The following is a 15,353-nucleotide window of genomic DNA, read 5'->3' as shown; positions in this document are numbered from 1 at the left end:
AGCCCTGTTGCTATTTAAACATAAATCGTGTGGATCCTTAAAAGAGTCCACAAAGACCCCTATATCAAACATTGTACTAATATTTATATTTTTCAGCCATGCATCTTAATTCATGATTTTCCTAAATATTTGTTTGTCCCTCCGTAAAAAACGATGATTTCCAAGGTAGCAAGGTTATTGGCCTTGTCCTTGTATCTTGCAACAATTTATTTAGAAGTTTACAGTGTCGTCCCTCCCCAGTCCTGGTAGGATTTTAAGTCTTTATAAACTTTAGTCGGCCCTTTTCTAAGTAGTCTAAATCTTTGGTTACACTTTGTATTATCTCCCTAAACATTGCGATATTTTTGACAGATGAAAGAACGTGTAACATTAAACTACAATGTCGGTCCTCATTTTGAAACCACTCTTAGATATAATTCCCACTTTCTTTAACAGTACTCTGTTTCCTAAATATGCTGGATAAGAAAAACAAACCATCCCCAGTCTCGGAAGTCCAGACTGCACCGACCCCTATTCGCGTCACCCTCTTAAAATAATCTTCGCTTTGCTTCGTAATATATATTGGCCTCCGTCGCTACAGATACAGCAGTATCCCCATACCTGACAGCTGAGTCGTTAGCAGCTTCCGCACTTTCTCACGTCCGTACCGGTACTCGGCCTATAGTCTGTTTCACTGTTTATATCGGGACAGGAACCGGCGTGGTAACGTGATACACCATAGAAAGCAAAAGCGGACAAAAACGTAAACATCTAACGTTAAACATTGCGCCATCTTGGAAGGTTACACACTGTATGAATATAACAAGTGTGATCTGAAAATTCTCTTTTTCTACTTAACAGGGACACACAACAATCTATTTTCAACAAGTGATGAAAGAGCAGCAAGTTTATACTATTCTCCCCTCACAGGTAAACGAATAATCGTAGGGCTTAGAAAGAAATCTACTCGTTCCATGAGTTGTGTTTGGAAAAAAAAAAAAAAAAAAAAAAAAAACCATTTACGGGCAAGGGTGATAATTTGCGGACATATTGAAAAGGAGTTTCTCAAAGAAAGTGTGCCAATGCTACTAAGAATCGTTAGGATTATTATTTTTTTTTTTTTTTTTTTTTTTTCAAACACAACTCATGGAACGAGTAGATTTCTTTCTATGGTGTATCACGTTACCACGCCGGTTCCTGTCCCGATATAAACAGTGAAACAGACTATAGGCCGAGTACCGGTACGGACGTGAGAAAGTGCGGAAGCTGCTAACGACTCAGCTGTCAGGTATGGGGATACTGCTGTATCTGTAGCGACGGAGGCCAATATATATTACGAAGCAAAGCGAAGATTATTTTAAGAGGGTGACGCGAATAGGGGTCGGTGCAGTCTGGACTTCCGAGACTGGGGATGGTTTGTTTTTCTTATCCAGCATATTTAGGAAACAGAGTACTGTTAAAGAAAGTGGGAATTATATCTAAGAGTGGTTTCAAAATGAGGACCGACATTGTAGTTTAATGTTACACGTTCTTTCATCTGTCAAAAATATCGCAATGTTTAGGGAGATAATACAAAGTGTAACCAAAGATTTAGACTACTTAGAAAAGGGCCGACTAAAGTTTATAAAGACTTAAAATCCTACCAGGACTGGGGAGGGACGACACTGTAAACTTCTAAATAAATTGTTGCAAGATACAAGGACAAGGCCAATAACCTTGCTACCTTGGAAATCATCGTTTTTTACGGAGGGACAAACAAATATTTAGGAAAATCATGAATTAAGATGCATGGCTGAAAAATATAAATATTAGTACAATGTTTGATATAGGGGTCTTTGTGGACTCTTTTAAGGATCCACACGATTTATGTTTAAATAGCAACAGGGCTGACAGTAATCTTTTTGCTATGGTGGGTACCAAGATGTGATTCTTGGTGACTAGATATTTTGTATTGACATTTAACTTGCTGCCTACAACCATTGAAATACCAACATGAGGATTAATTAAAAATGGGCGGTTGGTGCATCTAGTGATCTCTCAATTGTAACTACTTAATGATTGCACCAGCAATGTGGTTTCTGAATATGGTCATCAATTTGAGAAGGAGGAAATGTATATTTATTTATTTTTGCCTTATACTATGGGTCTTTGAATACACAGGTGTATCATTACCTGCTGCGAACGGTGATTGTCTAACCGCTAAACGATCAACAACGAATGGAAGAATTGTACAGGGCGTAGGAACAATATCAATTGTAAATGATTGTCGGATGTATCTAATAATACGAATCCATCAGTAAGAACAGGAGGGACGATACTCCATATCAACCCAATACATGAGGAAACATTTGTTTCAAGAAGGTCAGTTGTGGGTGTTGACCATGTGAACACTTGGTGGCACTATGGAATTATGCGTAAGACTTGAACCCCAATAAGACCAGGATTTTTCATTTTGGTGGTGGCTCTATACTTTTCATGCCAAATCTCGGCATCAGGTATCTAAACCCCCTTTGTTTTAGATGAATAGGATGACACTAGCCCCTTATGACAATCGAGTGTCAAGACTGGATGAATTGCTATTATATAAGTTCATGTGGTTCAGTCTTTTTAATCATTAGATTTTTATGCTGTTTTTTCAGTTTTAATCATTAAAATAATATTTAATAGTATATGTATGTGTTTTGTAATTGGTGTGTTTGTATCTATTTGTTCACAGCCTTGAAAAAGTCCGGATGGACGAAACACGTGTCGGCTGTTATGTCTATGTAATGTCATTTGGAAATTACAAGAAAGAAAAATAAAATAATGAAAATCGAACTACATCCTGGATCTATTTGTGGACTTTTTGAATTTACATTGACTTTGACTTTGCAATTGCATGTGTAACGGATACCTATGTATGCCTCGACCGTTTTGTGATTAAAAGTGTCTAAATACAGTATTAGCATCAGCAGAGGATTGCGGTCGCGTGAGTTATAGTTGCCTGCACTAACTATAACGTGGAATTTCATTGGTTTTTTACGAGTGAAATGTACAGCTAACTATAACTTGTGTGAAACCTATGGTTTTTTCAGTGAATATGAATATGTGTCATAGCTAAAAGACAATGCTATTGCAGTATTATTTCTTTCTACTGCTTACGCTGTACATAATATATCTCGCATACTGTGTTACGATTGTAACAGGTCATATCTCTAACACGAGAAACAAGACTGTTCAATAAATCCATTTATTGAAACGCCCCTCTATTCCTTTCTGTGTAACTCTGAAGAAACTAAGCATGCACGATTAGCTGAGTGACACTGTTATCTATTGTTTCCACGATTCTGAGACGTGTTCCGATTCTAAAGGGAAACAAAGTTGTCATGTTTATGCGGTTGCCAGAAACTACTCCCTTCTTGTTTACAAGGAGTTTCTAGTGGCCTCTGAGTTAGCTGGTACAAAGTAAATTAAGTTTAATATACTCGATAGGGGCATACCGACCTCAGTCCTATGCCAAACCTATGTGGTATATTATTCCAATGCGCAGAGCCTATTAGGGAAATAGAAACTACACTACACTCTAATTATTTTGGTACTTTCAACTAAACCATTCGAAGATGGCGAGTTAAGGGCAATGCGCAAATGCTTAACATTGAGACTGATCAAAAATTCACGCATTTGTTCTGAATCAAAATGCGAGCCGTTGTCAGTACACACCTTGGTGATCCTTTTATAAAGAATACTTGCTCCAGAAAATGTATTGCAGCAATTGTACTGGGTGAGTCAACAAAGAAGAGGTACATCCATTTAGAAAAATAATATATCAGGAGAAGGCATACTTCATATCCTTTGGTAAGGAGATGTATGGACCTGAAAAATCAAGACCTAGTTTTTCCCATGCCGCATCAGGATACGGAAAAGGATCCAGAGGCGTTTTGCTTACTTTCCAGCGCTTATTTGACAAACACTCAGGACACTTATCAATTAAAGTTTCACATTAATATCTAGAGTGGGCCACCAATAGTGCTGTTTTCTGTACATCCATGTCTTTGTTGTCCCCAAACGACCCTGTTGTGCTTTAGAAATTAGAGCATTACGCATTTTAGATAGTGGAACATGTAAATCACCTCTCAAAACCAATTCATTGGTATCTGATAGTTCATCTGCAACTTGAGTATATGTTTTCAACTCACCCTCCAAACACTTACTCTCTGGCCAACCTTGCACAATATTTTATCTGACTTTCTTCAAAACGTCATCACTTTGGCATGCTTCCAACCACGCATTCCAACTAAACATTGAAACGCACTCATGCACATAATCTCTTGACGCCACGCACTCAATGTCATCCTCTCCAGTATCTTCATCCATGTCAGGTAATGGCATGTGTAAAAAGCAATCTGGCCAGAATGTTTTCCCACCTTCTACATGCTATATGACAAAACTGTTTTCATGCAAATTGAGACCAACCTAGTCAATCTGGCCGACTCATTATAAAGAATACCCTCAGTGAAAATATACACAGTGGCTTGTGATCCATGTGCAGTTCTAATCTATGCCCCAAACATACATGTTGAACTGCCCATATGCATGCCAGTGCCTCGTGTTCAATTGTACTGTACTGCCTTTCAAATTGCTCCAACGACCTGAAAGCAAAAGCTACCATCTGTTCCTTGCTTCCAACAACCTGATTTATCACCACCCCTAGTCCTTGTAAACTGGCATCTACTGTAATTGCAGAAGTGCACTCTTCTCGATAGGCAATTAGGGTAGGTGCCTCTTCTATGAGACCGTTCACCTTGTCAAATGCAGTTTACATCTCCTCAGACCATAGAAACGTCTGTCCCTTTCTTAGTAGAGTTCTCAAAGGCTCCACTTCCTGAGCATGCCCAGACACAAAGCATGTATAGTACTTTTTCAGGCCTAAGAAGGAGCGCAAGGTGTCTCTATTTGTAGGCACGCTTGCCTCCTTAATGGCTTTAATCAATGAAAACTTTGGTTTTATGCCAGATGCAGATATATTGTGCCAAGGTACTCTTAACACATTGGTGGCAAATTTACATGTGTCCCATCTGATTGTCATCCCTCTGTGCATCAAAACTGTTAAGACCTTTTCTATTGTGTTCCTTTAGTGACTCAGCAAAGACCAGAATATCGTCCTGCTAAGCTTGTACCCCTTTGAGTCACCAAACAGGATATCCATAAACTTTTGAAACACAGTGGTGGCTGATGCAAAGTGAAACGGTAACCTCCAGTATTTGTAGGTACCGCATAGCGTAACAAAAGGCGTCAGCTCCTGGGAATCCTTGTCCAACACAACCTGATGATTGGACAAGTTCAAATCGATGGTTGAAAAACATCTTGCTCCACCCAGATTGGCTAGCATCTCCTGAATCTTGGGTAGGGAATGGCAGTCTACCAAGATATTAGTGTTAAGTATACGTAGATCAGCGCACAACTTAATCTATCCTGATTTTGTTTTTTTGCATGCAACTACAATCGACCCCACACACTAAGAGGATTTTACTGCTTCTATGATACCTTGGACACTTAAATCTTTTAAAATGTGTTTCATCTCTTCCCTGATGCTCAATGGAACCTGCTGAACTTTGTGAACAAATGGTTGCGCTTGAGGCTTCAATCTGGTGCAATGCACAAAGCCTTTAACTGTGCCAGCCTGTTCGGAGAACAGATCACTGAATTTGGACAAGATTGCTTCAAGCAGTTCCTACAGATTGCAAACATAGCCCACTGGTAAGTCACTTACAGCCACTGGATTGTCTGAGCCTGGTATTAGATACATTTTTGCAAAGTCTTGCCAACCAATAATGTCTTTACGTTTGACAGCAACATTCACCCTAGTATGAATTTACCTGCCCAAATAACCATCTTAGGATGCAAGATAACCCTACATCTCAATATCTTTCTCACCAAACACCTTGAGACACACGTCTGATGGAGTGAGTGATTTGTTCCTACCCTATTTGTCGTAAAAAGTGATGTCCCTGAGAATGGAGCTAGGTAACACACAGTCCGCCATAACCTGCAAATGAATGTTATCAATCTGTGCTTCACAAGTGGGATCTTTGATTGGAGTGCTGACAGATTTACACCCTACAGTAACTGGCTCAACAGTTACTGATTCTTACGTTATTTTTTCCACTCTTACCCAATATATGGAAGTGTCCCTTTTTTTTGTATGTTGAACAACATTTGCTGACGGCTGGTCAACCCACAAAATTACTAAAATGTTTTTTGCAAACTCATCTACAGCAGGCAGTCGAAAATATTTTGGTGCCTCCTTTTTGCACTCTTCCCTTGGTGTGCACTACACTCACAGAATCCATAAGCGGATCCAGATCTGTCTCTGAAATGTTGTTGGCTGAAGCTTAAGTGTTCAAAACCTTTTATGAAATTAGCGGCCTCTCAATGCTTTTTGCTAAGTCAAAGACCTCTGTGAAGGTAGGGTTCCTGCAACTCCGTAACCTCGCCTAAATTTTCTTAGAGTCACAATTGAATATGAATTGGTCCCAAATATACGTAGCTGAATTTGGGCCAAATTCGTAGGTAGCAGCCAAAATTCTGAGTACACAGATACACATTCTTCCACTCCTTCCTCGGTAAGCTGCCTGCATTTAAAAAAAAAAAAAGTCTCTCCACCATGATGCTAGACTCATCCGTTAAGTGTTTGCCTAGCCTCTCTACTGCTTTCACATAGATATTCCAACAACAGTCCTCTCCAGACTGACCTCAGGGAACTGAAATTGGTGGCAAATTATCAAAATCTGTTGAGCAATGTGACCCAGACTGACCAACAACAGCGCAAGTTTACGTTCAGAGCTATAATTGCCTCCATCATAAAGGCATTAAATACAATGTTGTATACTACACCTATTGCTGGACCTGGTCCTTTTTGCTGGGTTATCCCCAAACTTTTTGCCTCCTTCATCCTATTTTCTCTGACCTGTTTTTGTTGGTTTTAGGACTCTGGGCACATTACCACTGCTAACAAGTGCTAGAGTGCATATGCTGTCTGTCTAAATTGTATTGGTGATTGATTTATTTGTGATTGCCATATTTGATTTACTAGTAAGTCCTTAGTAAAGTGCACCAGCTAGCGCTGGCCTGTAAATCAAATGCTACTAGTGGGCCTGCAGCACAGATTGTGCCACCCACATGAGTAGCCCTTTAAACCTAGCTCAGACCTGCCACTGCAGTGTCAGTGAGTGCAGTTTCCCCACTTGCCAGACCCAAACCTTCCAGTCCTGCCAAGTATCACGCATCAGGCGTTGGACCATCGCATTTCAGTGTGGTGCTCCGTATAACCGCACTGAAATGCATTGTCACGCATATCTGCATATGGCAGCTGCCACTGTGAAGCCTGTGGATTGAACTAGAATGTGTGGCATTCGGCAGCACGCGCCTGTGACTGCGGCGTGGCACGATGTTCCTGCGGGCTTGAGGCACTGCAGGCAGGCTCACAGTGCTACAATGTATCAGCAGGTCTGATTCCACAGCGCCGTGCTGCTCCAAGTCAGACAACCCGACTTCAGGGCCGGGCCCAGTCAGGTTGTTTGAATCAATTGGCCGGTGGCACCGCCGCAGTAAGTTTGTGAGGAAAGCTCCTTGCGCTGTGGGGGCTCACCTCCATCGTTTGACGGTGGCGGTCGGCTTTCTCAGGGCTGCTGTCTGCTCGCAGGGGCCTGGCCACCCATGCAGTGTGGCTTCTGATGGCCGCCGCCCGTGTGCCGATTTTAATATTACTAGGGAGAGTGAAGTCCAGTGGACGTCGTCAGTCTTTTGATCCGTCACTCACTGTCCGGTAAAGTTCATGCAGCGCTGCGGCTGCCAGGACAGACTGGGCTCGCAGCAGAGACAGACTAAAGACCTGGACTAAAGAGGCCCGTGGCATTCCTAACCAAAATAATTGCCACAGGGGGTGGGGGCTCTCGGTTTGAGCCCGGCAGCCTAATCAAGCTTGAAATGTCAGATTTTTCCACCAAAACGTCATGCGGTGCTGATGGCTCTGAGGATAATATTTGTCACAGAAGCGCGATCCACGTTTTGTATGATGAGAGAAACGGAAATGAAACACACCACCACACGCCTGGAGAGGTGAATAAATAATGGGGTAAAATCTCTGAGGATGTGTATGTGTGTGAATTTTTTTTTTAAATGTGCAGTTATACACTGCTCTGTTAAGTACCATTTCAAACTGCAACTTTTAAATTTTTCTTGAATTTCAAAATGATTTTTTAAGCTGTATTAAGGTTGATCAAAAACAAAATATTACTTTCCAGCTGACTTGCCCTAGCCTAGCAGTAAAAGCTGTTTATTACTAAATCTGACACTTAAAGGACGATAAAAATGACGCCAACCACATAAAGAGAATTTGTATTACAGGCCAGCTACTAGAGGCCAGGTGGCATGCTCAGTTTTGATCAGTTACAACAACAACCCAAGCTTGTGGACTCGGAGTTCTTCCGTTATCTACAGATACGACATGCACTGACCACTGCCATTAGGCAGGCCTTGTGTTTTTACTTGGATAGAACCAGGGACCTGCTGACATCTGACCAATATTTTGTGAGTTGTGGATGAAGTGATGTCATCTAAGCTTCTGCTGAAGCCACCATTACTCCGTGGATAAATTCATGACTATCCCTAGTTACACTTCAAATAAATCCCAGCCTCCATCCAGTGTCTGGACACACTCCACCAGAGATAAGTCGAAAGTGAAGAAATTCCCCAGGCTTCTAATTGAGACATATGCTGGTTGGTCTTTCTCCCAATGCTAAGATCTTGAGGCTTCTTCCTTGTGTTATGTAAAATGTAACTTGTAAGCTCTCATCTTTTTGCAGAGGCAATCTGATATTGTCTTGTCGTGTTCCCATTATTCTCAGTTGCTGCGGAATCTTGTCCCTATTATTTCTGTGCTGCAGCTCCATTGGCCTTGGGCCTTTAAAACAAATTATTTTCCAAGGACCAGGCATGGGTGCTCATGCGAGCAGGGTAGAGGTGTGCCGCATACAGCTCATGCATGCCTGTGGTACCTGCATGTAAAGCACTGATGGTCCTACCTGTGGGTGGCATGGTAAGCACAGATTGATAATTGGATGTAGCCTATAGACTGGATTACAGAGTCAGCATGAAGGTAACTTGATCCTATTTTGTCTAACGTTCCATTAACCACTCTTTCCTCCGAGCCTCTGACTTTTTCTTCAGCTAGGAGATTGTGTATTGCTTCCCTGAATAACTTGTCTAGCATTGGTGACATTGATTGAGGTGTGGGCCTCATGTATACTTTCCAATTACTAGCAGTCCTCCTAGTTGATCTGTTCTATGAAAGATTATCCATTGTAGCTGGAAACATTCCAGATATTAATAAATAGATATACTGTTTATTCCCGTTGGATGGTTACGGTGAATGAGTTGCGGTTGCAGTACTGCGCATTCTTTTTTTGCATTAATTAGTTCTTCCAATTCATTTTCTTCTTCATTTTCTTTTTTAAATGAAGTAGGAGTAGATTTATATCTCCTGCCGCTCCTCCAGTCAAGTATTAGTCTGTATTGCTGGAAGTTTACAGTTTGACTTTATTTTTTTACCCTTCTTATGTCTACACTTGTCACATTTGAATGCACTGGTTGATTCTAGTATGTTTTTTTTACTCCCTGAAGGAATTTCAAAACCCCTGCCAAAGATAATAGATTCAGGAGGTGGGTTCTTTTTGGAGGAGGAGGATGAAGAAGAACATCAAGTAGGCAAAGTTGTGCATCAACCAGGTAAGTGGGATACACCTTTGTTTACAATAAACAAACCAATCTATTGTAGTTTAGGATACTGAATCACATCTGCTATTTTCAACAGGACCAGTGCTAGAGTTTGATTATTTAATCTGTGAAGATTGTGAGAAAGAGTTCATGGACTCATACCTCAGCAACTACTTTGACATGGCAGTGTGTGATACTTGCAGGTATGTCTTGTTACAATATGGATACTTTACTAACCCAAGACGGTAATTCCTAACTTGAATCAGATGGGCTGTACGTTTTATGTTGTGTGGGCAATGGGCTAGTATGCCAGTCTCACATTTCCATTGATTAAATTAACTTTATTCCGTTATTGAACATCTTTTACCAGCCTACACATGCTTCTCTTTTTTACCTTTCACATACTAAAACCAATCTAATTATAAATTAAAACTTTGGATTTTGGAAGGTGATTTCTTAACTTGCAAGGTGCAGAGCCCCGTGCTGGGTTAATGTCCACATTTAACCAAGCGCTGGAAGGGCAGTGTTCTTTCTGGGATAAAATAAGCCATCCCCTCATCTCCCACACAGATTGAGTAACTTGCTTCTGTCATTTTTAATTTAAAATCTTATGCCACTTCTTACCTTTCTTCAAAATTTAAATCTGGCCAAATCCTTTCTCTTATTTACATAGTTTAAGAATCGTAGCAAACCTTCACTTTGTGGAAAGGAACTTGAAAATACAGCTCCAAGAAGTTCTACAACTCTTGCTGTGGCTGAAACATGTCTAGGACCAATTAAGAACTCACTGATAACCATGCTATTTCAAATATCTATATGGAATTCCTCCTTCTTAGCAAAAGACAGTAATCCCTGCCAGTCTTTCTAATGAATACATCTGTTCTCGCTTTTGATGAGCCCATCCTGGTTTCCTCAGCTAAGTTCAATTTTTGTTTTACTAAACCGAACCTCTCATGCCTGTCCCCTTCTACTCTGCTCCTTGCCAACTTCTGGTGTTGGCTTACTTGTTTATTCTGAATTAGCACAACAAATATAGCACCTCATGGGAATGGGGCTGGGCGTTGTGTGGAGGAGTTAAGTGTGTAATTATTTGTTAGCGTATCCATTCCTGTCTGAGTGTCTTTCACAAGTAATAAACCACTGCGTACTGGCTTTATCAAATCGTTCTTGGGCGATTTACCTGTTCGATTTACCTGTTGGCTTTGGATGGTTCCGCTGAATATTGGCTTTGGTGCCTTGCTCCACATGCTCCATGACACAGAAGCCTGACTTCTTTATTTTACTTTTATGTTTTAAAATGTCATTCTTTTATTTTGTCTTTTATTTACTTCCTCTGTCGTACCGCCGGCAGAAGAGCTTCCCTTTCTATACAGGAGTCCGCTGAGCTCCAGTTTGGCTTTTTCCTTCCCCTTCTGTTTTCTATTGGACGCGACGCTTCCCAGCCAAGCCATGCCCTCTCCTATGGAGGGCTTGGAATTCAGCACTGCTGACCAAACACGCCAAAGGCAAGCCTGCCCTCGCCCAAATAGCACCTTGCACTAGTACCCCGGTCCTGCTCTATCGGAAAATCATCCTCTCATTTCTTATCCCCCTGCTTGCTCCACAGCTTAAATCCAGGTAAACCAGCTACCTGCCCCGCCTTCCCTCTCACTCCTTGTTTGGCGGATTCAGCTGCTATCATGTTGAAACTATCTTTTCTCCCTCACCTACGCATTAACCTTCGTCCCAAGACTAGCCCCACCAAACAATAGTTAATTGTTTTCATGTCAACATGTGCTCTTTACCCAAGCACCAAATAAATGTGTGGGACTTTATCTCCAACCACAAACCCATCATACTGGTTCTTTTAGTACCCAGGTTGCGACCAGAGTATAATCCTGATATCTTTTCGTCTGTTCTCGCTTGCTACTCAATGCAGCATATAGATCATCCTAACAGACCTGACAGGGGTATTGCTATTATCCACCAGTCATTGCTGTGCTGCTTCATTTTTCTGTTCATTTCTTCCCCTTGGTTGGAATGCATGTTTTTCAATCAAATACGTTCTCTTTCTACAGCGCCCTTGTCTGCCTTCCTCCTGGACCTCGTTAGATTTTGGTGCCAAGTTAGCTCACAATCTTGCTCCCCACATTCTAAAATCTGCCAATGTCTCTATTATTGGAGACCTAGGTGTCCATCTTGACAATCCCACGGATCCTGACACGTGTGCTCTTCTTAAAGATATGGAGACCCTGGGTCTCTCATCTGGTCTCTGACCCTATACACACAGTGTGCCATCTTTTGACTCTGTTCTCTGTAATCTCCTGCAGGATTCTATTTCCCTGACCTTGTCTTATCATACTGCAATAATTTTATTTGACCAGTTATCATGAAAAAATCTCAACCATGCTCCATCCCATGTCTAGGGTCACCTCTCATAAACTGCAGTGAGCTTTAACAAGCTCACCCTGGACCATCAGTGAGAATATCATGGATTTATTTGTTATTTATTTACTGAGTTTTATATAGCGCGAACTTGACCCAAAGGTATCTAGTATTGGATAAATACCCAACATTAATTTTTGTTAGGCACGGGGAGATTAAGTGATTTGCCCAAAATCACAGGATGTTGGCGCCCTTGCCGAGACTTGAACCCGGTTCCCCAGATTTGATGTCGACCGCCCTGGCCTTTAGACCACATCCTCTCCCCAATGGATGCTGCATGTTGCTTCAATAATTGGCTTGAATTCACCCTTCAACACCCTAACTCCTAGTAAATATTTTATGTCACGATGTACTACTTCCTCTACCCTATGGTTCTCTCAGGCACCATAGGACAAGAGGCAACTCCTGCAGAGACTTAGAAAGAATCTGGAGACTCAGTTATGCTAGAAGATAAACAAAATGTATAATGCGCCATCCAGAACTATAAACACCTCATTCAAGCTGCTTGCTGAGCTCACGTTCTGAACATCCTGGATAAATCCTTTAATATCTCCCTGGAACATATTTTGCCTAGTCCAAAGTATTCTGAAGCCTGCCGCATGCAACAACTCTCACATCCCTATATATTTGCTATGTGCAGCTCTTTCCTTACACTTCTCCAACAAAATCAACTCTATATCCCTTCTCAACCACCCATTGCCTCTCTTGATTTCCTAAACACTCCTTCGACAGCCCAGAACGGAGCTTTCATGAACACTCTTACCTTGGTCACTCTGGAAGACACCCTCAAAGCCCTTACTGCCATCAGGTAGGGCTCACTAGAGTATCTATGCCCACGCCACACCCTTCTTTTATGTCCGTATTTTATTGTCCCATATCTCATGCATCTTGTTAATCTATCTTTAGAGTCAGCTTCAATTTGCAGCTCCAGGAAAGATTCATCGGTGGGTCCTCTACTGAAGAAACCTAATGCTCATCACTCTAGGCCAGTGAATTACATACCCATATCTGTTTTATCACTGCCTACTGAATTTACAGAGAAGTTTGTAAATTGACAACTAGTCTACTATCTTGAATCCAACAAGCTCCTAGACCCCTATGCAGCTGACACACTCATTTTCTTTCGTCTATAAATTCCTCACCAGTCTGGCATTTGCTTTAATGAACTGTGTTGGTTCTCCTCATTTGTCTTCTCTCACTCTTAAACGACCTTCCTCCTTTCAAAGCTGACACTATTATTGCTACTTGTGGGATCCAGCCTCACTGCTACAATATTTAATTTTGAATGTTTATCCATTAAACTGTCTGGTTTTAGATTCTGCAATAATCTGACAATACTAAAATAACGTCTCCATTTCTCACAATTTCTATCAGACCCTGGTGAAGTTCCAATCATATAGGGGCCACCTCTTGGATGTGTCTGAACTGCCCTAGGCTGGACAGAGACAATACTGAGATGGTAATGATTCATAAAATATCCTCATTCTGGTCTTCTGCTTGGCGGCCCGGGGACCCTGGTGACCCTCTTCTTCCAGCAGACACGCTAAAGTCACCCTCAACCATATTCTCGCCATGACTTTCCAAACCATCAGAATAGTTGCCACATGCTTTCACATTTTGAAAATGCTTTGCATGGATTTCACCTCGGGCCAGAAAAAAAACATTATCCATTGAACGATTACTTCCTGCCTGCATTACTGTATTGTTTTTTATCTGGCCATTTCATACTATTGTCTTCATCTGTTTCAAAATTCAGCAGTGCCCAATTCATAACTTATCCACTCAGATTTATATTTCGGGTCATCTTAAGGATCTGCATTGACTCCTGGTCCTTAAGCAGATGCTTTTTATAGCTCTATACCTCACTCACTGAGCTCTGCATAATTGTGGCCCAGATTATATTTCTAAGCACATACTTCCTTATTGCCCTTTCCTTCTCTTCACATTCTTTGGATCTGTAATTAGTGATGGTGCTTCATATTAAGTAAGCTAAAGTTGGCTGCTGTTCCTTCTTGTGCCTGGGACCAAACAACTGCAATGCTCTGCCTTTGTATCTTACCTCACAGGCCAGCTGGCACTCCTTGAGAAAATACCTCAAATTCTGATTATTGCAAGTACCACAATTCCTCTTTCAGTTTCTGTCTTTGCTGTCTCACCTCAGTGCCAGATATTAGTTGTGCTCTACAATTTTCATGAATAAATAAAACCGAGCGAGATAAAACCAACAGGATAGAGTACTTTCAAGTTTTTTATATGAGCATTCTTAACTCTAGGCATCGCCACACATTTAGGACTCCCATAAGGCAGAGGAAAAGTAGGGGTGACCAACAAAGTGAGTAATAATCATCAGCGTTCTCTAGAGAAGACTATTACCATGCATATGGACTGTCAGCAGCACAAGTAGAGGGTTAGGTCCTCATTATGAGTGCCCCGGACCTGTAGCTGGACCCCGGGCATCCTGTAAGTTTGCACACCCGGAATTAACATTGCTGGAGGACCAGGCCTGCAAAGAGGTATGTTGTGTGGGGCATTGCTGATGCACTCAGAAATTAGGAATTTACAGGGTGAGTCTGTAATTTCAGGTCACCATTTCCCCCTCTAGTTTTTCCTGGAATTTACAGTTGTTTTGGTGTCGTACCTGATCGCTTGAGTCAGCAGAGGTCTCCTGTCTCCTGTCCTGTTTTCCGTCGCCGGGATCTTCGCGCTGAGCCTGCCTGCCTGTCTGTGTCCGGGTCTCCCTCCCGCTGCCGCGCTACAACACCTGCAGAACCGGCAGAGAGGGGGACTACTGTTCCCAGCAGCACCTGGTGGGGCAGGGCGGAAGTGCACGCCCATTGGACGCGCCTGGAGGCGCTACAAATTGGAGCACGCCCCCCGCGTCGCGGGACGCGCGCGGGCGCCGCCGGGCTGAGCCCGGGCAGAGGGCGGGCCGTCTATGGCCGGAGGAGGCCGGGTCGGGACACCCCCCTTGGTCCATCATCTGCATGTAACCGGAGTGTCAGGTGACATTGTTTAACATTGCCGCACAAGCCACCGCATTATATGTGCTTTAGTGGAGTGAAGGGGCACTTTACTGGTCCGTCATGAGCAAACGTAAGGGCGCGGTAGGGACATTGGATGCCTTTATGATTAGGGCTGAGAGCTTACTGACACACGAGATTGAGCTAACTGAGCGACGTCTATCTTTAGACTTAATG

At 42.1% G+C, this 15,353-nt stretch overlaps 1 protein-coding gene across 2 annotated transcripts in view; it reads left to right on the top strand.

Moving 5' to 3' along the window:
* Positions 1-15,353, top strand: part of XPA (XPA, DNA damage recognition and repair factor) — a 182,576-nt gene that overhangs the window by 14,729 nt on the left and 152,494 nt on the right. For both annotated transcript variants that reach the window (XM_085636603.1, XM_085636604.1), the window contains exons 2-3: positions 9,640-9,744; positions 9,830-9,935. In XM_085636603.1, the coding sequence (XP_085492729.1) occupies positions 9,640-9,744; positions 9,830-9,935 (211 nt within the window). The remainder of the gene's footprint in view (positions 1-9,639; positions 9,745-9,829; positions 9,936-15,353) is intronic.

The sequence above is a fragment of the Triturus cristatus genome, chromosome 2_1 (assembly GCF_964204655.1).
Source record: "Triturus cristatus chromosome 2_1, aTriCri1.1, whole genome shotgun sequence".
Lineage (NCBI taxonomy): Eukaryota > Metazoa > Chordata > Amphibia > Caudata > Salamandridae > Triturus > Triturus cristatus.
This window is presented reverse-complemented; position numbering and strand designations above follow the sequence as displayed.